This window comes from Solea senegalensis, linkage group LG4 (genome assembly GCF_019176455.1).
Source record: "Solea senegalensis isolate Sse05_10M linkage group LG4, IFAPA_SoseM_1, whole genome shotgun sequence".
NCBI classification, from domain to species: domain Eukaryota; kingdom Metazoa; phylum Chordata; class Actinopteri; order Pleuronectiformes; family Soleidae; genus Solea; species Solea senegalensis.
The window spans coordinates 14,948,559-14,972,583 of NC_058024.1; the positions used below are offsets into that span (position 1 = coordinate 14,948,559).

The 24,025-nt window shown below is 39.4% G+C and overlaps 2 protein-coding genes and 2 non-coding genes across 4 annotated transcripts; all 4 read left to right on the top strand.

Moving 5' to 3' along the window:
- The first annotated feature begins 23 nt into the window (after nt 1–23).
- Nucleotides 24–8,641, top strand: LOC122768484 (charged multivesicular body protein 4b-like). Its single transcript, XM_044024534.1, has 5 exons — nt 24–394; nt 4,601–4,778; nt 4,974–5,088; nt 6,019–6,145; nt 6,366–8,641. Exons 1-5 carry the CDS (start codon nt 211–213, stop codon nt 6,425–6,427), a joined length of 666 nt encoding a protein of 221 aa, XP_043880469.1. The 5' UTR covers nt 24–210; the 3' UTR covers nt 6,428–8,641.
- A 3,289-nt stretch (nt 8,642–11,930) lies between these two features.
- ahcy (adenosylhomocysteinase) lies at nt 11,931–21,829 on the top strand. Its single transcript, XM_044024561.1, has 11 exons — nt 11,931–12,050; nt 14,591–14,781; nt 16,615–16,690; nt 17,152–17,304; nt 18,595–18,707; nt 18,850–19,057; nt 19,252–19,339; nt 19,649–19,766; nt 20,123–20,245; nt 20,370–20,441; nt 20,725–21,829. The coding sequence occupies exons 1-11, from the start codon at nt 12,023–12,025 to the stop codon at nt 20,854–20,856; spliced, it is 1,302 nt and encodes a 433-aa protein (XP_043880496.1). The 5' UTR covers nt 11,931–12,022; the 3' UTR covers nt 20,857–21,829.
- Nucleotides 15,801–15,930, top strand: LOC122768896. Its single transcript, XR_006360391.1, has one exon. It is a non-coding gene; the product is annotated as a small nucleolar RNA SNORA17 (small nucleolar RNA).
- On the top strand, nt 17,750–17,887 carry LOC122768894. Its single transcript, XR_006360389.1, has one exon. It is a non-coding gene; the product is annotated as a small nucleolar RNA SNORA17 (small nucleolar RNA).
- Nucleotides 21,830–24,025: the final 2,196 nt, after the last annotated feature.

The window sequence follows — 24,025 nt, forward strand, 5'->3', positions numbered from 1 at the left end:
CAATCTGACGTAGTGACATCACGAGGCCTGTCTGGAAAAGGCGGAAGACGGGACGAGAACAACAGCAACGGCGGCGTCAACTCCCGATAGTTGGCGAACAGCAAAAAAGAGATAAGGCAGAGCCGATTGTCGAGTACCCGGCCGGTATCTTTTCGCACAGGTGTTAAGTTTACGGTTCTTCTGTTGGTATTATTCACATTTACTCACACAATGTCGCTAATTGCTAAGATTTTCGGCACGGGAGGAAAGAATGCGAAAGCGCCCACTACCCAGGACGCTATCCAGAAACTCCGAGAGACCGAGGAGATGTTGGCCAAAAAACAGGATTTCCTGGAGAAGAAAATCGACCAGGAGCTCATGACCGCAAAGAAGAACGGCACGAAAAACAAACGAGGTGAGGAACCCCTCCATAAACACCCCGGTTTAACTGTATTAGGACAGTCCAATGAGTTTGTTGGTTAGCCCGTAGGCTAACAAGGGAACAAGGAAGTTGTTCGTGACAGGGTGTTAATCTCAACACGGGTCTGATTTCGTCATTAAATGTCTCCTTCAAAGGCAGCAACTACACGAATATAGGCAACAATTAAGCTGTTGAAATGACTATCAACACGCGGTTATTATTACTGCACGACGACAGTGGGCCTGGGGAAGTCAAATAAAGACGGGAACTTTATAAAAGTGTTGGTTGTCTTTCAACCGACCGTCCTGTATGCGAACGTTGTATCGTAACGTTTCATGTTTCATTACACCAAATATTTACACATGTATATGTATATGCGCTCTTTTTGTTGTCATATTCTAAATTCTTGTTAATTAAGTATCCTTACGTTGAGTCTCTCGGTTAGCTGGACAGTTAGCTGAACAGTTAGCTTTAGTTTTTCCAAAGGGTGAGTCCCTGTTGACATACGAGGACGTAAAAGCTTGTTTCATGACAGATACATCTCTGAAGGGATTTAAAATGCGTTGTAAATGATTATTTCCGTCACACAACTACACAGACATGTACTTTGTTTAGCGAGTTGACACCTTTTGGTCTACCAGTCCAAACAAAAATGTAAACTGGATGTGTCATGTCAACATGTCCTCTTGTTGAGAACCACACATTTGATTACGTTTATTCCTCAGTTTATGCCTTTATGCCTAATTTCAGACCATTTATATATAAAGCTCTTAACTAATAAATGTTGTTCTGTAAGAAGAAATAACCGCCCAAACAAGTCAGCTGAAATGGTTTTGCTGATTTTGAAGTGTGTATAATGAAGCATGCAATATATAGGATTTTTTAATCGTATTGGCTTCATTTTTATCTGTCCGATACCAATTCCCATCCCTAATTCTGGATTCCCACCCCAATATATAAATATTTATATAGAAAATAATAAAAATAAATATATATACATATATAACCTATGTAATATATTTAAGTAGTTATGAGACTGTGACTGGAGACATAAATGCTGCAGTTAATGCTTTGTCATGTTAGATGAGCTGTAACTCTTCTCTGTCCTTGAGGGTTGAAGCATGTGTAACCAGTGGAGCAGACATCCAATTGTAAGACTTAAATTTGTTACACACTGCCTCTCAGCCAGAGCATGCTGTGTTAAAGCCCCTGTTGAACCAAACGTCTATGTCTGTTTTGTTTTTTTCTACTTTGGGCAGGGCTTGGCATTCTAACATAAGCTAAGCAACCCCCTGAAGTATACAACCAGCTGGTATTTTTCATGACACTTACTCTATATATCTCAGCATCATGTTGTCTTAGCTTCAGCCGTGACTGTGGCAAGGGGTTTTGGTCAGCTTTTCCAGGACCCACCACTCTGTGTCAATTTGATCTGGACAGGGTGTGTATTTATGGTTTTTAAGAGCTCACTTTATAACCATGCCAAGGTCCATTACTGTTGATGTTCTGTGTCTATTTAGTTACTCAGAAAAAAAACTAAGATGAACTCCACAGTGAGTTGTATCAAATCTTTGTTAACCTGAACTGTAATAACTTCAAGGATATTTTACTGTATGTTAGCGCTAACTTTATTAATCACCGAAGGGGGTATTAGTTATGTTAACTAAAAAACTAGGTAGGACAGTAATACATTGATAATAAATACAAGATAAATGCACATATTTGTTATAAACACAATTTTAGAAATCACCTCATGACAGTAGGTGGGAGGCAGTTAAGACACTCGGTATGCAGTTTAATAATTCATGCAAATTGATAGTTGAATGATTCTATAAAATCCAAGACAAAAAAGTATTTTTCCTATCATAGTATAGGAGAGTTCGAATAATAAGCCACCAGTACAGTTGACCATATTTTTTTGGTTACTGTTAATGTAACATAAATATTGCATGACTGCCCTTCATAGCCTGAGTAAACCAGATGTGGTCCCATCCCAAGAGATCTAAGAAAAAAATGTGCAGCCCTTGTGCAACCAGCCTTTCAACATTGTTCTTCCAATCAGTTGGCCATCCTTAGGAAATGGATGATATGCTCAAAATCCATAATATTCCTTGAATGAATTAAACACAGGCATGTAGGATTCACTGGGAAGAACATGGTGGTTGAACAATGTGGTAACTTGATTTTAAAACAACTGTGCTTGCTCGAGTTTGTGCCGAATGGAAATGTCAAGGGTTTATCAAACCATCTGTTCATCTAACTTGTAAAGAGGCAATTTTTTTCCCAACCATTTCGTCACAGCCTTAGGTACATGTCCTACACAAACCCAAGTGGTAGACCACCCCTGCAGCTGATGTCTTATGATCCACTGTAGTTTCACTGTTAACCAATTTGTTGATTAATTTTTAGCTATCACCAGAGTATTAACGCTGATCGCATTTTTTTTTTTAACTGGTAAAATCTTCTGTCCTGTAACAGCAGTGTATGCATAGTGGATTAATTCATTTAACCCCTCTCTCTCTTTCACTGAGTATCTGTCACTTGCTTTGATAAACAGACACACACCACAACATACACACATTAAAAACACATCTGTCAGACTAGTTAAGAGTGTATATTAGAATACAGCCATGACCCACACATTTCTCTAAAATGACACACAAATTGCACTGAGTCTCTCAAGCTGAATGGCTTTGTATTGCTGCTGAGGTTGCTGAATGGGCACTGGAAAACAGAAGGACAAAGGGGTCACAGAGTCATAGGCATTTTGTGAAATTAGTTTAGGGGAGGCATTTCAAATGTAACTTTTCAGTCTAAGTAATCTGATCATCATTTGTGTTGTGTAACAACAATGTTATCAGTCCAGGAATAGAGCCAGTCAATGATATAATCTCATGAAACTGGCACTGTCAGCTGCTGTGTGGCTCCTGGTGGACCAGACCAACGACCACCAATTTTGAATCAAATCGGTTTTGTAAGGACATTTTGACCTTGTGAGAACATTCATGTCCTAATCATAGGGTGAGACATTTAGTTGTGGGGTTAAGGTTAAGGCGGGGAGCTAGGGAATGTATTTTGTCTATGAGTGTCCTAACTAATAAAACTATAATAATATAAACTAATAATAGGAGTACATGTAAATGTGCTGAAATCCCCACTCAACTATATGCAGGTATTGAATCATCAATCTAAGTTGCACTCAAGATTAAACATTGAGTGAGATCTTTGAAATTATGCATAATTTTCATCTTTAATAATCATCTTTTACCATCCTCTGATCTTGACACTATGATGAAGTTCACTCTGACTACTTCTCCACCAAACATGCTGTATGACTCAGCAGGTTGAGGTCATGAAGTGAATTTTCCTTGTCAGCGTCATAGGGGAATTCCCTGTTTTTAAATTTGACTCAGACCTACATGGGAAAAAAAACTGTTTGAGATTTCAATGCCATGTTGAGGTTTTTCAAATCTTTCATAGACATAGTATAGGTCGACACCAGCTATCAAGCACACTGGTGTCCACTTATAAGAGCTGTGCTTTATTGTCTATTTTCCTCTAAATTGAACATCATTTTCCAAAATTGACATTTGCTATTGAAGAAAACCTGAAACTAGTGGTTGAGACCATTAAAAATGTTTACTGTTGCTGTAAATCAAGTAGGAATTAGTATAATTTTGACATTGATTTCCTTTCAATGTAGATATATGGTGTAAATAGGATATAATTTGATTAAGGAGAAGTCTTATCATACTGCTGCTATCATTAAAGGCCAAAGTCCGCTGAAGATAGACAATGAACAATTCAATTTCTATGGCCGACATCTTCTCAGTTTCAGAAGCTCATCTCAAAGACATAACATATATTGTTGTTATTGACCTATACTTCCATTTAAACCTTTCAAGTCATGTTAACCAATTCAACTGTGAGAGAAGTAAACGTCTGCATCGGCTCTGTTTACAGTCCATCGGAAATCTGGCCCATGATGAGCTTTATGTACACATCCCTTGGAAAGGTTGCTGTTCCACTGTTGGCAACAACTGTCAACACTGCAGAGCAGCAAAAAACAAAGTATTTGGGTTTAAAAAGAGTCTAAAAGTTAACAAAAATCTCCTCACTTTTCCACTGCACTGTTTACAGAAACAGATAAGTAAACTGACTTTAAACTAACTTTGTCTCGTCCTGTCTTTTTGTGTCTAGTGGCTCTGCAGGCTTTGAAAAGAAAAAAGCGATATGAGAAGCAGCTGCATCAGATTGATGGGACATTGTCCACCATCGAGTTCCAGAGAGATGCATTGGAGAACGCCAACACCAACACAGAAGTGCTCAGGAACATGGGCTTTGCTGCTAAGGCTTTGCAGGCTGCACACCAAACCATGTAAGAGACATTTTCTTTAGTCTGTGCTGAGGTATTCAATATAAATATTGTGAGTTGTTGTAAAGTTTTAAAACTATGTTAATCATGAGATTTATCTAAAACTTGTCTCATCCAATTTCCTTATTTTCTAATTAAAAATGTTTTCTATCTGTGTGCATTTTACATGTTGTCTCTCTGTGTTTCTCCTTTTCTCAGTGATGTAGACAATGTCCACGATTTGATGGACGATATTACAGAGCAGCAAGAATTAGCACAGGAAATATCAGATGCCATTTCCAGACCAGTCGGCTTTGGTGAAGACTATGATGAGGTGAGAATTATAGCATTGTTCACCGGGTAGCACCAGTTCTATGTGAACTGTGATGCATTTTATAATGTCATCAATGCGGACCTGGGGCCTCATGTGTAAACAGTGCGTATTCACAAAAAGACGGCATGGGCTTGCTTTCACCCATGCGACGGCATATGTAACGATGTACTTTGCAGATAGCATCTCAAATCATCGAGCTGCTGTGAGAATTTGGGGAGCATTCCTCAAACTCTTGTCCAGCTCTATGTCAGGTGGAGACACTGCAATATTAAGCTCTGAAACTTATCACAGTGTTTCAAAATAATAATATTAGTGTGTCAACAGTGACAAACAATACTGATACACCACATAAGTTTGAGCTTATGTGGATTACATCAGAGAGGACATTGAAGAAGAAACTGATCCTGTGTGCGCACACGCTAAAAGCCATTCGGTGTGTGTGTTTGGGAGACTCACTTTGCTCACTGACAAATTTATAGATTGTTGAAATGATCTGTAAATTCAACTCGCATGGATAAGTCATTTCATCAATATTAAGAAGAGACCAGCCACTGTGACCCTGACATTTTTACCGCTTTATCCTCCACCAGAGGGTCGCGGGGGGTGCTGTGCCAATCTCAGCTACATCGGGCGATAGGCGGGGTACACCCTGGACAGTTCGCCAGTCCATCGTAGGGCCACACACAGATAGAGACAAACAACCATTCACTCTCACACTCACTCCTACAGTCAATTTAGAGTGTCCAATTTACCTAATACCCACGTTGCATGTTTTTGGACTGTGGGAGGAAGCCGGAGAACCCGGAGAGAACCCACGCACACGGGGAGAACATGCAAACTCCATGCAGAGAGGGCATTTTAGAGTCATTTATATATTAATTTGTGAGTGGAAGAGGTGTTTACTGTTCCTGATATGCGTGTGTGTTTTAGGATGTGCTCATGGCTGAGTTAGAGGATCTGGAACAGGAAGAGCTTGACAAAAATCTTTTGGAAATCCAAGGAACTGAAGATGTCCCCCTGCCCAGCGTACCATCTACATCACTTCCAGCTAGACCAGGTAGACCATGTGGCACAGTCATTCCAGGACCTCATTTTTTTTTTTTAAATTATGCTGTTTGTTTATTTAATGCTTGCTAAAAGTAGGTATCCTATCTGTGATGTTTGTGTCCTACTGAAATGTAAGTGATTTTACTGTGATTTTAAAGAAGTGAAATTGTTAAATGGTTTCTTCCATGTGTGCTTTAATTTTATGATCTATTTCTGTTTGTTTTTTTTAGCCAAGAAGAAGGAGGAGGATGATGATGACATGGCAGAACTTGAGGCCTGGGCAGCTAATTAGGCTACCGTGCCATGCTAGCCAGCTAGCGCTCCTCTCCCATCTGTCTCTCTACTGCCAGACAGGTCTCATTCATCTGGAGGACAGACGGAGACTCTGGGCTGGCTGCAGGCATGCTGCTCTTTCTTACAGTCGGCATCCCAATATCTAACCATACCCCGACCCTTAAGTATGCACTTGTGCAGATGTTTGCAAATTCAAGATGATGTGACCTCCAGCTACTCTCTTCTAATTGATGTTACACTAAGAATCACTTTACTCTAGCCACACACTCCTCTGTTTCTAAAGGGCATACAGTGTAAAGTGTATAGTAAATATAATGCACTTAACATCCTGTAGTTATTTTTATTTTATTTTTGTTATCAAAGTGCTCTTTAAGTAAATGAGTGCTCAAGATAGTCACGTGCAAGTGCATACTTCGAGGGTAGGGTGTGTGGAGGAACATGACAATGGTTATTTCTTCAAGGAATCAAAAGATGTGTGGGAAGAAAATCAAAAAACAAATTAAGACGACGTGACCATTTCTCTGCTTCCTGTGTCGTCATGCGAACCTATATGTACACATCTCTGCTGAATCTCAACTGCAGCAACACAAAAAACATCAAAATAAATATATAAATATGAAAATGTAGGACTTTTCTCTTTGAAATATCACTGTCAAATTATAAAAGTAGATCCGTCCTAACCAAATAACTTAAAATTATAGCATCCAATGTCTGAGCCCTCTGTCAGCCGTATTGCCTCCATGCATATCCTTGTTTACTGTATTGATTTGATTTTCTTGGTTTCCACTAATGACCTTTTTATATTATGGTCCATTCGTGTTATTTTTAACAACCTTTTGATCTAATTCACCCAAGCAACGGATTTTGTATGTTTTTTCTATGGCAAATGCCAATTATTTGGCAGATACTTTTGGCTGGTTTTCATCTTTTTCCTCCATCTGTTCAATACAAAGCAAATTAGATTTTTTCAAATAAACCTTTAGATGGAAAAATTATTTTTTAGTACCTGACAACAAAATGTGCAAACTTAATTGGTCTAGGTAACAAGTCAATGCTTACTAAAATATGGCCGCCAGAGGGCACACTTGAATGCTTCTGTTGCTGCATTTGATATTACAAGGTGCCTGACACCTCAAGCGCCTTGTCTGACAGTGATGTACTCCTGAGAAGCCCCTACACGGGCTGAACTTAAATATAACGGTTGTGAATGCGTGTGATACTTTCTCAGTCTCTCGACACAGTGACCTCTTGTTAATACTAAAGATGGCAAGCTGGATTTTTTGTTTTGCTCTTCTGCTCCTGACTCACCTGTTGTGCAGAATTGGTTCAAACATTGAACAACAAACATGACACATGTTGTTCTTGTTCATGTTGAACGAATGATGTGAGTCTTCAGCTCCTGCTGCTGCTGCTGCTTACGCTGTAGCTACACCTTCCTCCTCCCATCTGCACACACATTTATGCATGGATGCATTGGGGTCAGTGTAGAATTCAAAAAACTGGTTGAGAGTTTAATGTAAACATGACATGCATCAGGATATAAATGTACAATTCAAAAGGGTCATTATTTGACCCCAATGCATATATTTAGACAGACTATCAAATAGAGGTGTAGAATGCCAACTGATTTTTCTTTTTTTCTTGTGTGTTTCACATCCAAAATTACTCATGCTGTCTGGCTCTACAGAAAAGGTGTGACCAGTACACGGTTCTGCTCAGAGTGATACATACAGTTGGACATGGGAGATCTTCCTTGTGGCAACCATGTTGCTCTGTGACTGTTGTCATTGTCAGGTTGTACACACTTTATCTTAATAAAGTTGGGATCCAATGCAGGTGTCGGCATTGTTGCATCTTTACATACAAGAGGAATTTTTTTCCCTTGTATTTGTCAGTCTGAGAACATCCTGAACTTGGTTGAATGTTCTGCTATTCAGGTTCCTTGTCCCTGACTCAAGCCAAGACACAACAACAACCAACAGCCACTAATCCTTGAAAGCAACAATACAATTAAGCCCAGTGTTTGTAGAAATGCTATTTAAAGGGTACTGGAGGTCGAGACTGGATTTGAAGAACCTTTAAAGCAACCTGACAAGGTGATGCTTCCACTGAGATGTGTTGTGTGTGTGTAATTTTTACATGAGGGATACCAATGTAATGCTCATTTATTGTCAAATCACAACTATTTTTACATTAAAGTGCTTTATTTCAACTGGTCCACAAAGTCTTGAAAACAAAGTGGTTTGCATCTGACTGATGGGATACAACGTATGAGGAAGATCACAAGTTCATTAAAATGAATTCAAATGTTTTAGAACCTCAAATGAAAGTGTGTTAGTTGACAGTGGGACGTTTTGTACGGGTGGTCGCTACAATTCACCCGAGTGCACCTCCTTCCAGCACCAGGCTCATAACCCTACCATACTTAAGACTGTTGAGGAATCAGCCTGCTGTCGTCCACTGAATCGTCTTAAATTAGCTGTAGTGTAGTGTTTCCACCAGTGAGCTAAGTTAAGCCTCCTTACTCAGCATGAAAATGTATTTCACTCCATGAATTTTTGGAAGTATAGACTACCTTTCCCAACTGGACAATGTTAACTGTTATTGTCATTTTTCTGTCACCTTCCAGTTTTGTTTGTATATATGTCTGTATGTGTTCACATAGCCGGTGGTGGTACATAACACTGTGATAGTAAAAAAGTGAAAATTGATCATTTGAATTAAGTACTTAAACAGAGTCTATAAAATAGTATTTAGAAGTAACCAAATGTGAATTATACAAACAATCAGAGATAAACTACATTTGCTGGGATAGTCTCTATAGTACAGATACTCGTATATTGCAGTGAGTGTAAACTGATAACTTCTAAAATTAGTGTCATGAAATGGATAACTTACATATCCACATCTGTGCTTAAGCTTCAATACACTGCCTTCATTTCTTTCAGAGAGTAGTTTCCTGTGTGTGTCCTGACTTTTCTTTTTCTTCATTCTGATTTTTAGTCACTGCTTCCCAAATTCCACACTGGTTTATTCCTGCTCATCTCAGGAAGCACCTGTCCATTACTCCTGCCACTGATTTATTGCATTTATGCATCACTATGTCCAAATTAGCAGTGAAAGAATGAGGTGGAGGACCTTTGCCCTCAGTTAGTCTGAGACCAGGTCCAGTGGGCTGGCTATGCCAAGTATGAGGTTTGTGAGAAGTTAAGGAGGCGTAATGGCTATTCTTAGTAAAAACAAACACACAAATGTACGTCAGCTACTTATCGCTGCTTTTATGTATGAAGAAGTTCGACCTAACAAAACATCCCCCTACAAAATTCATATAAATTATTAATTGACCAATCAAATCAATCAAGTGCTTATATAACAACTTCATAAAGGATAATTCAATTAAAAGTGACTGGGATGGCTTAATGTACTTTATTATTATTGTATATACAGTATTATCTGCTTCATTGATACCCCCATCAGTGATGTTATTTGTTTGGTCTTCTCTGTTCGTCTGTGAGCATCATAACTCAAAAACTAAACAACCAATTTGGATCAAATGTTTGTTTGTTGGTTATGGCTCAAGGCAGAGATTATTAGGTATTTGTGGTGATGCAAATACAGATCCATTGACAGTGTGGAAAACATCATAGTGGAGGTTTGAGTGCTTTCCCATATATCAAACACACTGATGCAGATGAGAATGCAGAGTGGTTTGCTGAAAAAACATAATATGACTGTGACCACACAATGACTGTGTGTTTATTTATTTCAGTATTAATCTGTTTATTCAACAGCTAAGAACTTTCCCCTTAGGCCTGGACAACCTAGATCTGAGCCAAACCATAACCAGTTATGTAGCTGCCATTCCAGTTCATAAGGCCATCCATCCATCATCTACCGTTTTATCCTCCACCAGAGGGTCGCGGGGGGTGCTGTGCCAATCTCAGCTGACATAGGGTTGATAGGCGGGGTACACCCTGGACAGTTCGCCAGTCCATCGCAGGGCCACACACGTAGAGACAAACAACCATTCATTCTCACTATGGTCAATTTAGAGTGTCCAATTTACCTAATCCCCATATTGCATGTTTTTGGACTGTGGGAGGAAGCCGGAGAACCCGGAGAACATGCAAACTCCATGCAGAAAGGCCCTTGTTCCAACCGGAACATAATTGTATTGAATGTTAATGTTTTGGCAAACGCTTTCATACCATTGTCAATGTCTGTAGAAATCATGCACATGGATGTAATGTTATTTTCAGGTTCAGAAACAAAACAGTTGACCCTGGGGTTTGGGGTTCTTCATCAAGTGGAAGGAGACTTCTCAAAAAAAGTCAGTGACTCACTCACTCACTCTTCTACTGCTTTTTAGAGAGTCCAATTTGCCTAATCCCCAAATCTGCATGTTTTGGACTGGGGGAGGAATTCTGAGGTCGAAAGTCAGGGATCCAAAGTGAAAAATTAATCCGAACTTGAAGTGACCTGCAGGATGAGAAAAGGATAAGGACTGACTTCAACTGAAATGCAAACATTGATTACATAGAGGATAAACTTGTAGAACCTAAAGGCCAACCTTTTTAACATTTAATTTCTAATTTCATTGTGACTAGTATAAATTGTAGTTGCAGACATCTGTAACCTCATTTTTATAATCTGAAACATACTAGTCGGTTTCAGATACCTGTAATTCAGTTTTTACTAGTCAGAATGATGGTTTGGTTTTTGTTTTGGTTTGTCATTATGGATATCTACAATTCAGTTGCAGATATTCCTGTTTAACTCCATCTTCACATATCTACAATGTCATTATGACTCGTCACAATTCAAGTTCAAGATATGCTCAACTTAATTCTATCTGAAACTTTAATTCAAGATATCTAAAAAGGACAATGTAGATATAATTATCTAAATGTAGATAATTAAATATAACTTGAATTTGAATTGTGACAAGTCATAATGACATTGTAGACAGCTACATCTCTAGACAATCTGGAATTAGCAAAAGCTGAATTGCAGACATATGTCACGTCATTCTGACTAGTAAAAAGCTTAAACTTAACTGCAGTTTTTAAGTAAGAATGACGTTGCAGATATTGGTAGTGAATATCCTACCGATTAAATGCTAAAACCTCTTGCCATAAGAGCAATAATGATGCATGTATACACATAGAATATTTGCAGTGTTTGTGTCTTATCTGATACTACAATGTTTTATGTTTTATTTATTTTAGGTTTCATGATTATAAAATAGGACATGCATAATGCAGTTACTCACCAAAGTCCCTTAACTTTACTTAGCTTGACTTCGGACACACTATGTAAGACCAAACCAGTCCAGACCAATTTTATCCAAAACTTTGGTCCACTGTTTGGCTGGCACACTTTAAGCCTTATCCAACCAAATCCCTCTCGTGTGGGGCGGGACTGTCTGTGGCCAATCGGAATCTAGAGTCAGTGCGGGATCGTCGTGTAAACTCGGCTCCGACGATAAAAACCGAGCGGTCACGTTTCTGCTCCTCCCTCTTTGCCTCTGTCCGTCGGCCAGGCTGCAGCAGCACTACTCACCCTGCCGTGAACTAAACATCAGAAAACAAACATGTCTGACAAACTACCATTCAAAGTTGGTGAGTGTCACTCGTTACCTTGTTCAGCTTCTAGGTTTGAAGTTGGGCGGCAGTTGACAAGCTAACATCCTGTTTAAATGCATGCTAACGAGCGCGCCGGAAGACCCGGGCTTAGCGTAAAACCTCAAACACAGAAACGGAACGTATGTATTCTGACACGCTGAAGTGTTAGGTAATTACATTGGCGTTAATGATGTCAACTCTCGCTTGTCTTATTGGCGTAGTTGACAGTATGCTAACTCATTAGCATAATGTCAGCTGTAATCTGTTGTTTTTAGATTAAATGTGCACGTCTGTTGTGTGTTACAGTCATCGTGGCTATAAACTAAATGTTTCGGTTATTAGTAATTTACAGACTTGTTTTCATATGTATGAATGAAATTGTTGAGATTTAATGCTGTTCGAGCCTCGAGCCCGTTAACGTAAATGACATCCACTGCCTCTGGATGTTGTAGTTTACTAGCCTAGCCCAACGCTTTTCGCACTGTCGCTTTGTTCTGTAATTGTAAACTACAAATCCCCATGATGCTTAGCGCCCCGCCGCCAGAAGTTATTTGAATGGAGCGGTCGGAGACCATATGTTCATAGTAGTGCTACTGACACTACACGTGGTGTTCGTGTGCAGACATTAGTACAGCTTAATGCATGTGAATAAAGGTTGCGCAGAGTAAATGTTTTATAAGTAAATCTAACTTTTACTATATTGGTCAAGTCAGTTTTAAGTTATCTCGATCTGTTTTGTCTTTAGAAATAATATTAGTGGGGGAAAAAGAAATGCAAATTGACGATTGTGCATTGATAAATACGTAGCGTTTACTTTTTTGTATTATTCAATTAAATTGTAATAAAAGCATGATGTAATACTGTAACTGGTAGCAAGGTTATATGCATGAGGCATCTGGTTGGAAGCAGAACAGTTGCACAATATGTTAACAGATAGTTCTGGGGCAAAGTCAACTCATTATTCACTGGGCGTGTTTAATGGGTGTGTTATAATAATGCAAATCAGTACCAGGTCTGTCATGCACAGACAAATTTCTCCCCAAGTTCTGATACTTTGGGTTAAAGTGGTGAATGAAACGAGTTTGTGGAAGGACCAACATCGAAGTGTCATTGCCTTCAAAGCATTAAAGCATGTGGTAAACATGCAGCTCAACTGTCAGTGTTGCAGCTGTGTCATAAGGTGGCAGAGAGACTGGTGGTGGTCTGCACTGAGACTCAATAACGAATGGAGTGATTAACCACCACTGACCGTTAAACATGAGCATGTTTTGTTTTAGTTTTTCCTTAGGTGCAGGCATTCAATTTGTGTATACAACCATTTGTTTATATAGTAATGACCATTGAGTCTCTTTTTTTGGGAATGTGAGCAGTCTCTGCTCCATACCCTCTGCTCTTAAAAATACACTTGTCACATGTTGGTTATGTTGCATTTTTAAGTAACTGCCTTAGGGTCTATTCTCTTTAAAACATTTAAATAATTGCCCAGATCACATGGTTCTCTGTACAATTCACAGAAGCACCCTTCTTTCTGTAAATTGTCCCTTGTGAATCACAAATACATTGAGTGGGGAAATGCAGATACTTCAGTTTGCAGTTAACAGGGGTATCAGTTCAGGCACTGCTTTGACCTCGGTGTGAACTTGTGTTCATAATCCTCACTCTGGACTGTGCCGACCTGTGCAGGTTTAGGGCGGTCACAGCAGCAGAGCTGTGTTTGAACAGAGCCTTTAGTGGTGGAGGAGGGGTCAAGGTGAAGGGGGGGTGGGTTATCCGGGCTCCATCCAGAGAGATACCTGCACCACTATGATGCCTGTAGCTTTAAACCTGTACTGCACTTACTACTTTCTAGTATCTTGATCATCTATAGTTTTAAGAGCAGATAATAAGATTAGTGGGTAAATTAGTCAGCTGGTAAATATCAGTCTGGCATTTTCCCTGCTGTGCTGCCTCTGTGGTAATGTTTTTCCACATAAACCCACCTGATTGTAACTGACAAGCGTTTGTCTTCCTTCTTCTGTTTTTTTTTTAATCTTTTTTTAACAAACTGTTGTTTTATTTTCTTACTTTAGCAGGAAAAATGTGGCTTGTGTTTAGTAACAGTGTTTTGTATGCTTATTTTTTTCAAGACCTCTGTTTATTCATAGGACCTGTCATTACCCTGTAGGGCAGCAGCTACTGATTTAACTTATTGGATGTTTGGTCCATAAAATGCTTAAACATCAAAAATGTAATCATTGTTTCCTAGACACTTAAACTATGACATCCTCAAATGTCCTGATTTGATCACAAACTAAAGATATTTATTTACTTTGTTCTCACAGTAAATGGGAGGAGCCAGCATATATTGACATTTCAATGGGTTAGCTTTTGTTTGTGGTTTTAAGAGTACATTTATAATTGATCTGCTAAAGTCTTACCTTGATGTGTTGTGAGATATATTGTTTTTTTCTAAAGTAAAAAACAATATTTCAGTGGCTTCTTGATGTGGATGTAGGAATGAACAACTCTTTGAACATATTCCTGTCTCTTTCTCTTAGCTGACATGAGCCTGGCTGAATGGGGACGTAAGGCTATTGATATTGCAGAGAATGAGATGCCTGGTCTGATGAAGATGAGGGAGATGTACGGTCAGTCTAAGCCCCTGAAGGGCGCTCGCATTGCCGGATGCCTCCACATGACCCTCCAGACAGCTGTGCTCATTGAGACCCTCCTTGCCCTTGGTGCTGAGGTAACATTTTCAATCTGCTTCAAGTTTGGCATCTATTACTGATTCATGATGTGGTGATAATGCAGCTGAAAGTGCAGGAGGATTTTGTGTACATAAATCATCCTTGACTAACTTAACAATGCAGGGAGTGCCATTCACCCTGTTATGAGTTGATGAACTGAAATAATCTTGGGAGACATTATTTGAAGGTTGAAATCTTACATTGTGTTTCTTTTAAGTTTGTTGTAAACGATTGGACTAGGACAGGACAAATCCTAACTTTGTTTTTTTAAAGTCTCTTATGCACTCTTGCACAACATTGAGCGAGACCTTTAGTTCCATTGAGACTAGTAATGTATTTTGGTTGTACATTGTCTGGTCCGGGCAAATACTAAGACAAAAAATAACCAAATTTCTTAGTTGGCGTTTGTCCACATTTACTTGGCTTGTGACATGTAGGTCTTTTTATATTCTCTAATAACATACACATGAACAAACTTGGTTTGAGTGATACAAAATCTTTATTGTCATTATTGTAGTGCACAATGAAATTGTCAATGAAAATCTGTCTGTCTGTCTGTCTGTCTCTGTGTCTGTGTCTGTGTGTGTGTGTACTGCTTTGTACTAGGATTGCTCCAGTTTAACTTCATTGTCTTCTGTGATGGACAAGTAGCTTTGTAGCAGTGGTAGAATAACAGACAAGTTTATTAATATAATAGAATAAACTGTCTGTGGAAGTCTAGGATTTTCTCTCTCTCCCGTCACTGTCTCAAGGCCAACCGGCATGTTCTGTAATCATGTTTTTTTTTTGGTCCGACTGTGACTGGTCTGGTCCTGCAGGAGCCTGCAGCCTGAGAACCAACAGAGAATAACAATCTGTCCATAGCCTGCTTTTTATTCTTTTTCTTTTCTTCCTCTCAATTTCATTTATTGCTGATGTACTGATGCACTGGCCCACTATAAATAACTAATGCTCAGATGGTTTGTTGGTTTGATGGTTTTGATTTTTGTACAACCATGATATTTGTTACTGTGGTGTTTCTGCCCCTTGAGGCGTTGCAGCCCAACTCTGTGTTGTAGCTGTGTCATAAGGTGGCAGAGAGACTGGTGGTGGTCTCCACCATGCTCTACAACAACACCGAGGACTTGAGTGATTTGTCACCACCAACAGTTACACAATAGGTGTAGCTATAGCTGGAAAGTTCAGTTACCCATTAAAGCTCACGTAACACTCATACCTGTCAATTTAATGGTGGAAAATTCAAACTGACTAAGACTGGTCTGGTCCTGCAGGAGCCTGCAGCCTATGAACTGACAGAATAACAACCTGTCCACAGCCTGCTTTTTCTTTTCTTCCTCTTGAGTTCATTTATTGCTGATGTACTGATGCACTGGCTCACTATAACTAATGCTCACATTGTTTGTTGCTTGAAATTGATTTTATAGAACCATGATATTTGTTACTGTGTGATGTTTCAGCCCAACTGTCTGTGTTGTAGCTGTGTCATAAGGTGGCAGAGAGAGACTGGTGGTGGTCTCCACCATGCTCTACAACAACACCGAGGACTTGAGTGATTTGTCACCACCAACAGTTACACATTAGGTGTAGCTATAGCTGGAAAGTTCAGTTACCCATTAAAGCTCACATAACACTCATACTGTCAATTTAATAGAGGAACATTCAAGCAAACTTGGCATGATTATTTTTCTGTTTCTTGGCAAGTGTGATTTTTAAGCTTAAGTTAACTAGTTCCTGAACTCTATAACAACCAGATTACTCAAATTCAGTTGTTTTTTGGGTATGTGTAACTCACCTGAGAACTAAATAAATTTAACTCTTCCCTTTTCCATCAGGTTCAGTGGTCCAGCTGCAACATCTTCTCCACTCAGGATCACGCTGCTGCTGCCATTGCCAAGGCCGGTATTCCAGGTAACACACACCACCTCTGTGTTAGTGTGTCTGTAACACTTGACATGAAGGACCACATGGTATCTTTTAGTTATTTCTATCTGATAATGTGCAAAAAGGCTGTTTAGATAAAGATTGTTGTCAAATGAAATGTATCCTTATTTAATTACAATTAAGATGCATGGCCAGTGTATGGGAATATTTCTCTCTCTCTCTCTCTCTCTCTCTCTGTCTCTGTCTCTGTCTCTGTCTCTCTCTCTCTCTCTGTCTCTCTCTCTCTCTCTCTCTCTCTCTCTCTCTCTCTCTCTCTCTCTCTCTCTCTCTCTCTCTCTCTGTCTCTCTCTGTCTCTGTGTGTTATTTCTGTCTGATAATGTGCAAAAAGGCTGTTTAGATAAAGATTGTTGTCAAATGAAATGTATCCTTATTTAATTACAATTAAGATGCATGGCCAGTGTATGGGAATATCTCTCTATCTCTCTAGTGTATGCGTGGAAAGGTGAGACTGATGAGGAGTATGTCTGGTGCATCGAACAGACTCTGTACTTCAAAGATGGCCAGCCCCTCAACATGATCCTGGATGACGGAGGAGACCTGACCAACCTGGTCCACCAGAAATATCCCAAGCTATTGGCAGGTCAGTTCACACAGAAACACATGATTTTTAATAGGATTTATTTTTTAGTCTCTTCTTTTTCAAGTTTAATTTGGTTTAACAGCATCTTTGACATGGATTAGTCATGTCTCGCTTGAGGATGCTGCTTGTTTCTTGTGAAATATATTTATTGATAAACTGGTACTGAATACCAATATTAAAAGGGAGGGGGTATAAGAATTTGGCACGTTAAACAAATTTCCTGCCGGTTTTACTCGTCCGGGTTCACTACTTTAGTGACGGCAACATGACCATAAATTCAGGAGTATCCACAGATTAAAGTAAAGTTCTATATTCAAGTGTCCACGAAAAGAAATAAGTGACTGGATACTGATCATATTGGGTAATTCTGTAATTTCTGGATTGACATGTTTTAGATTTTTTTTTTTTTTATTGCATATGCATATTACTATATGATGCATGATTTTCTGCCCCTTGAGGCGTTGCAGCTCAACTGTCTGTGTTGTAGCTGTGTCATAAGGTGGCAGAGAGAGACTGGTGGTGGTCTCCACCAAGGCTCTACAACAACACTGAGAACTTGGAGTGATTTGTCACCACCAACAGTTTAAACATGCATGTTTTTTTTTAACATGTTCTTGAATTATCCAGTACAACATGCATTATGGTCAGACCAACCACCAAGATTGTATGCAACTTGATACCTGCAGTAGGGCATCAACAGAAAAGCCGATGTCTCGACGGCAGTGGCATAAGTCGACAAGTCGTGTGAGGAGTCGACAGGCCACATGTTTTTTTTCCTTCTCTCTGAGATTGCGCTTGTGTACACAATGCAATCTCTCTGATTTAAAGGTTCTGAGTCTGGAAGCAGACAAGTCCGGTGGGGGTTTGCACCCGGGGTGGAGGTGACACTGTCAAGTCCATAGGCCTTGGGAGCGGGTAAAATGGGGACGCTGAGCTTTGGTGGGGGATTTCGGACGAGCGAATCGGGGGGGGGGTTGGGTGAGGCACATCACTGTGTGCAAACGAAGCCCAGACTGGAGCTGAGATCTTAATCACTTTGTGTTATGCACTTAAAATTACCTGCAATTTCAAGGTATTTGTTTTATGTTTTGTTTCATTTAAATGTCCTTGAGAATGCATGTTTTCGTCATAAAATGACTCGTCGACTCGACTTTATTGACCGATTTAAGTCGATCTGAAAAATGAGAAGTCATAAATGCCCTAACCTGCAGTATCTGTCAAACATTTGATACAGTTTGGAATACTGCAGTCTTTTTTTTTTATATTTATATATTCACATTGTGTCTGCAGGTATCCGTGGACTGTCAGAGGAGACGACCACAGGTGTCCACAACCTGTACAAGATGATGAAGAAGGGCGAGCTGAAGGTCCCTGCCATCAACGTCAACGACTCTGTTACAAAGGTAACAAGCCATTTTCCACCAATACTATTGACCTGAGAATATGATGAAATATTAAACCTCATCAGTGGCCAAAGTAGGACGTTCTGTCTGGAAAAGCTTGACATAATGGAAGAATAAGTACATTTTTACATCTGTCTTGTAGAGCAAGTTTGACAACCTGTATGGCTGCAGAGAGAGTCTGATTGACGGCATCAAGCGTGCCACAGATGTCATGATCGCAGGTAAAGTTGCGGTGGTGGCAGGTTACGGTGACGTGGGTAAAGGCTGCGTTCAGGCTCTCCGTAGCTTCGGTGCTCGTGTCATTGTCACAGAGGTCGATCCCATCAATGCCCTACAGGCCGCTATGGAGGGTAAGTGACGAGTCTGTACCGAACATGTTTGTTTAAGTACACATTTAAATGTCAACCATTTCATTTGAGGTTGTTGTTTTCAACAATGTAATCTGTAGAGGTGGTTAAATTATTTGATGTTTATAGTTATTTTTGTAATTGGTCCAACTGATCAATCTGTTGGTCCATAATATTGACCCCTGACATTGTTGTAGGTTATGAGGTTACCACCATGGATGAAGCCTGTAAGGAGGGAAACATCTTTGTCACCACCACTGGCTGTGAGGACATCATCGTGGGACAGTAAGTTAGACTCTGACCTTTTTTAAGACAAGTGGTGATGGAAAAACACTATCCACATTTTTATTATTGTAAAGTTGGTGGGAGTCCCCACTGTATCTGTCGTGCATGTATGCATTTGTATGATCACTAAATTAATCCCCAAAAATTTTGATAATCTGTTTAAGGTTTTTTTTCCCCTCTAATAACTAAAACAAGCTCTCAGATTTTTCTGGTTTCTTTTCTCCATCTAGCAAAATAAAATTCAAAAATGTAACTATAAAAATTATTTGTACAAAATTGCATGCTAAATATCCTGTGTGTTGCTCTCAGCCACTTTGAGAACATGAAGGATGATGCCATTGTCTGTAACATTGGACACTTTGACTGTGAGATTGACATGAGCTGGCTCAACAAAAATGCTGCTAAGAAGATCAACATCAAGGCTCAGGTAAAAAAAAAAAATAATGATGATTAATATTTTTTTTCCCCCACATGTTAAACTGCCCAATAATCATGCATTTGTACCAAGCCTTTTTTTGCACAATGAGATTCCAATACAAAAATATATTATGCACCAGATGAGACAAAACAAATGTACTGTGCAAAAGCCACACATTAATTTTGGGACAGAATTGGTTCAAGGAAATGGCTTCTTTTCTAGAAGACAACGGGCAACTATTTGTGGAAAACACAAATGCTCTTAACTTCAACAATAAATGTGAAGTGAAAATTCCTCTTAAACTATGACTTTAGTTTGAATTTGTCCTGTTGAATTGTCACAGCAGCGCTAATACTCCTCTACAGGTGGATCGCTTTCGTTTGAAGAATGGCCGTCACGTCATTGTCCTGGCTGAGGGTAGACTTGTGAACCTGGGCTGTGCCATGGGACACCCATCCTTCGTCATGAGCAACTCCTTCACAAACCAGGTACTGGAATTTTAACGTCTAAACTTTTTGAGATCGGGAGAGTTCGATGCTTTCCCGGTTTCACTTTACAGCGTGTTAGAGCATGTTGTTGCTGTGGAATAATCACTGAATGTCTCTCCTGTAGGTGCTGGCTCAGATCGAGTTGTGGATGAATACTGATAAATACCCCGTGGGAGTCTACTTCTTGCCTAAGAAGGTCAGAATGACTACTTTATTCTGTATGTCCCATAGATATTTAGTGTTTGTCAGACAGTTTTGGACATGTACAGAAAATAAGACTCAACAGATGTAAGGAATGTGTTTGTTTGTTTTTTTGAAAAACTAGAATTAGCAATCAGACAAAAAACCCCTATTGATTAAAAAATGTGAAAGAAGTGTATGTGTGTGAATATATATTTATATTAAAGATTGTTTTTGAAAAGACTTCAGTCAGTTTAACAGAACCTTCATCATCTCTTGTCTTGCTTTTGTCTCCTCAGTTGGACGAGCAGGTGGCCGCTGCCCACCTTGATAAACTGGGGGTGAAGCTGACCAAGCTGACAGAGAAGCAGGCCTCTTACCTGGGTCTGCCCACAGAGGGGCCCTTCAAACCGGACCACTATCGCTACTGAGACTGTTCACCTAGCTGGGAAATAAGAGAAGAAGTAAGGCAGAGGTGTGGCTGGACAGCTGGTGGTGGTTTGGTGGGTGAGGGCACATGAAACATTAAGTCAGGAGGCACTTTTTAACGGCCCCTTTGGTTTTGGACAAATAAGAACTTTTCAAGGAAATGGACAGTTTTTGCTTGCTCTTCTCCAACAGACTTCTATACCAAATGCTAAAGAAATGTTAAACAAGTTGCATCTTCTGTTGCTTGCAGTGATCTGGCATGGCCAAAGATAATCAAAGCCTTGTTCTGCTTTACATTTAAGTTTGAAGGTGAACTTATTGTTCACTCTTCAGAGCAGCAGCTACATCTGTGCTTCATCTGAAAATCATATCTTTAGGATTCTCCAGCTCATCTACCTTCACACCTGCTGTCTCTTCTCTCTTTTTCCCATTCCAACTCTTAAGAAACACCATCTTGTGCTACTATGATTGTTCTCAAAGAGAATTCCTCATATTGTCATTCCCTCACTTATGGAATCAAATGAACCCCTCATCTCTTTTTCTACCCAAACTCTTTCCTCTCGTGTAGTGGCTTCTGGAGAAAAGGTCTTTTCTTTCATCGCTTAGTCGAGGCAAATGGTTAAGTGGCCTTGTTCCATTGTGGGTTCACATTAACACTGCCCTGTGTTAGCACTTAATAGACAAACTGTACGTGAGCTGTGCAAAAAGTGCAGCGATACTTGCCAAAGGAGCCACCAAAGCACATCATGCCTTCATCTGATTAAAGAAAAAAAAGTCTTTTATATTTGCTTCCTTATTCTTTTCTTATGGTTTATTTAATTTGACAAGGAGGACCATGGTTCTTATGATGGGTGTAAACGGATCAGGCCGGAGGTTTAAGCGGCTGCATTTCTTGGTGATTTTTAGCCTGAAGCTAAGAGTTCATCTGCTGTCGGTGATAAATGGAAAAAAAAATTAAAACCAAAAGTGTTTGGACTCTGGCTAATTTTTCTTGTCTTCAGACACTTTAATGACATTTTATTTACCAAGATCATGCCTGACCCGGAGCGATGAGGCAACGTCACAAAACAACATGAAAAGAACAAATCAGTTAATGCTGGACGATAGAAATGTTGCGGAGTGAGAAGTAAGTGCACTGGATTTGACTTATGCCATTTTTATAATGTTAAATGGAAACCTCTAAATCCTCATATTCCGTCCCACAGACTTGCATATTGTGTGCTTGGAATGACTGTTTAAAATAGTCCACTGCAACAAGAACCCCTAAGATAAGATCACCTTCTGTCCTTCACAACAGGCCAAACAGGGTTTCTATTTTATTACTATAATTGAGTTTAGTGGCTAAACCCAAACCAGACGTGGGAGCAGCAGATCTGATACAGATGTTAGAGCTGTAAGTGATTTTAGGATGATTCTCCTCACAAACACAACATCCTTGGCAAAATAAAAACACAGGGATCACTGGCCCCATCTGTGGGTAAACGTAGTCCACTGGATCAGTTTAACTACACAAATCTGACCAGCAGGTGGCAGTGTCTAAACGGATTTAGTCTGTCAACGTTTTTCAGCAGTGAGTATCACTCGGTGACTGCGGTCTTGTTAAGGTCACAGGAGGTGTATCCGGGATGTCTTTTAATGCCAGGTGTGAATGAGCTTTTCACTTGTATATCGGATCCATAGATGTTAACATTAGGTCACCTGTCCAGGGTGAACACTGCCTCTTACCCAATGTCAGATGGGATGAGCTTCACCTCCACCCACATCCTTGAAGGATAACCAGCATACAGTAGCTCACACATGTCAAACTCAAGGCCCAGGGGCCGCATCCGATCTGCCATAGAACTGTATTTGGCCCTCGATGTCTTTCCTGCTCCTCCATTGACATGTGTATAAATACCACACATCAATATATAAATATAAATATATATATATATATATATATATATATATATATATATATATATATATATATATATATATATAAATAAATAAAAATTGGTTAAGATGCATGTGACCACGAGCCTGTGTGTGAAATGCAAGCAGAGAAGATCAGTTAAGACTGATGTACTGCTGATTTCAGTAGAAAATCATTCATTAATCGTTTACTCCCCATAATATTTACCACTTTTCTAATGTATGGTCTTTTGTGTCTGATGTGTATAGAGCTGCAACTATCGATTAATTTCATAATCGATTGATCTGTCGATTTATTTTCTCGATTAATCATTTGGTCCATATGATATCAGGAAACCTTAAATGTTGGTCGGTGTTCGTCAAACGTGGAAATTATGAGGTTCTCAAATGTCTTTTGTCCACAAACCAAAATGACAAGACTTTTAATGATTTCTTTGTTATCCAGAGCAAAGAAATGAACAATATACTCACATTTAAGAAGCTTAGTGAAAAAAGCTTCAAACCGATTAATCGATTATCAAAATAGTTGTCGGTTAATTTAGTAATCAATTAATAATTGATTAATTATTTCAGCTCTAGATGTGTACATGACTTTGAAGTTTCACTTGTATCAACACACTCATTTCAAATTTGAGGTCTGAATTATTTCTTTATTTAATCTATATGGTTTGTTCTGAATTTTAATATACAGTAGCTGATGAACAGACTTATAGTGCAACTTTGACTGACCAGTGCACACATATGCATTAAACTTGTCTTTACAGTGGACAACTGCTGCCTCCATCTGTTACAACCTGCCTTTGTTCTCTTAAGTCTTTTAACTGGAGCTACCATGTCATTGTGTTGTCAGACTCCAGATTCACCTTTCATTAGTGCCTAAAATAAAACACAGAAGTCGCAGTCGCTATTTGGTTTTCGCAAGAGGGCATTTCTCAAAAGAATTTAAATTAGCCTCACAGAGAAGCCTCTGAGTGTCACGCAACAACGTAAGAGTAATGTTTTGCTCTACATTGTTATCTTGTTTTTGTTTTTTTTTTTATCAGATCTTTATTATTTTACACAGCTGCTTTGACTTGTTTTGGTCTGAAATGTTAAGTCTTCAGAGCCGGAGCTTTGACAACACAATTCGGAGCCATTCATCTTCATGACTTCAGTGCTGCGGGGCAACCCAGTCCTTATCTTAAAGATGTCCTTCAAAGTGGAAATAAAATGGTGCAAATATTTTTGGCAGGATGAAGTGTTTACGTTGCAGAAAAC

Excerpts from the sequence above, each read along its gene's own strand:
- LOC122768484 (XM_044024534.1), top strand. The coding sequence starts at position 211 with ATGTCGCTAATTGCTAAGATTTTCGGCACGGGAGGAAAGAATGCGAAA. Across the intron at positions 5,089-6,018 it reads TTGGTGAAGACTATGATGAG|GATGTGCTCATGGCTGAGTT; the intron begins GTGAGAATTATA and ends TGTGTGTTTTAG. Across the intron at positions 6,146-6,365 it reads ATCACTTCCAGCTAGACCAG|CCAAGAAGAAGGAGGAGGAT; the intron begins GTAGACCATGTG and ends TGTTTTTTTTAG.
- ahcy (XM_044024561.1), top strand. The coding sequence starts at position 12,023 with ATGTCTGACAAACTACCATTCAAAGTTG. Across the intron at positions 16,691-17,151 it reads TGCCAAGGCCGGTATTCCAG|TGTATGCGTGGAAAGGTGAG; the intron begins GTAACACACACC and ends CTATCTCTCTAG. Across the intron at positions 19,058-19,251 it reads CCTACAGGCCGCTATGGAGG|GTTATGAGGTTACCACCATG; the intron begins GTAAGTGACGAG and ends ACATTGTTGTAG.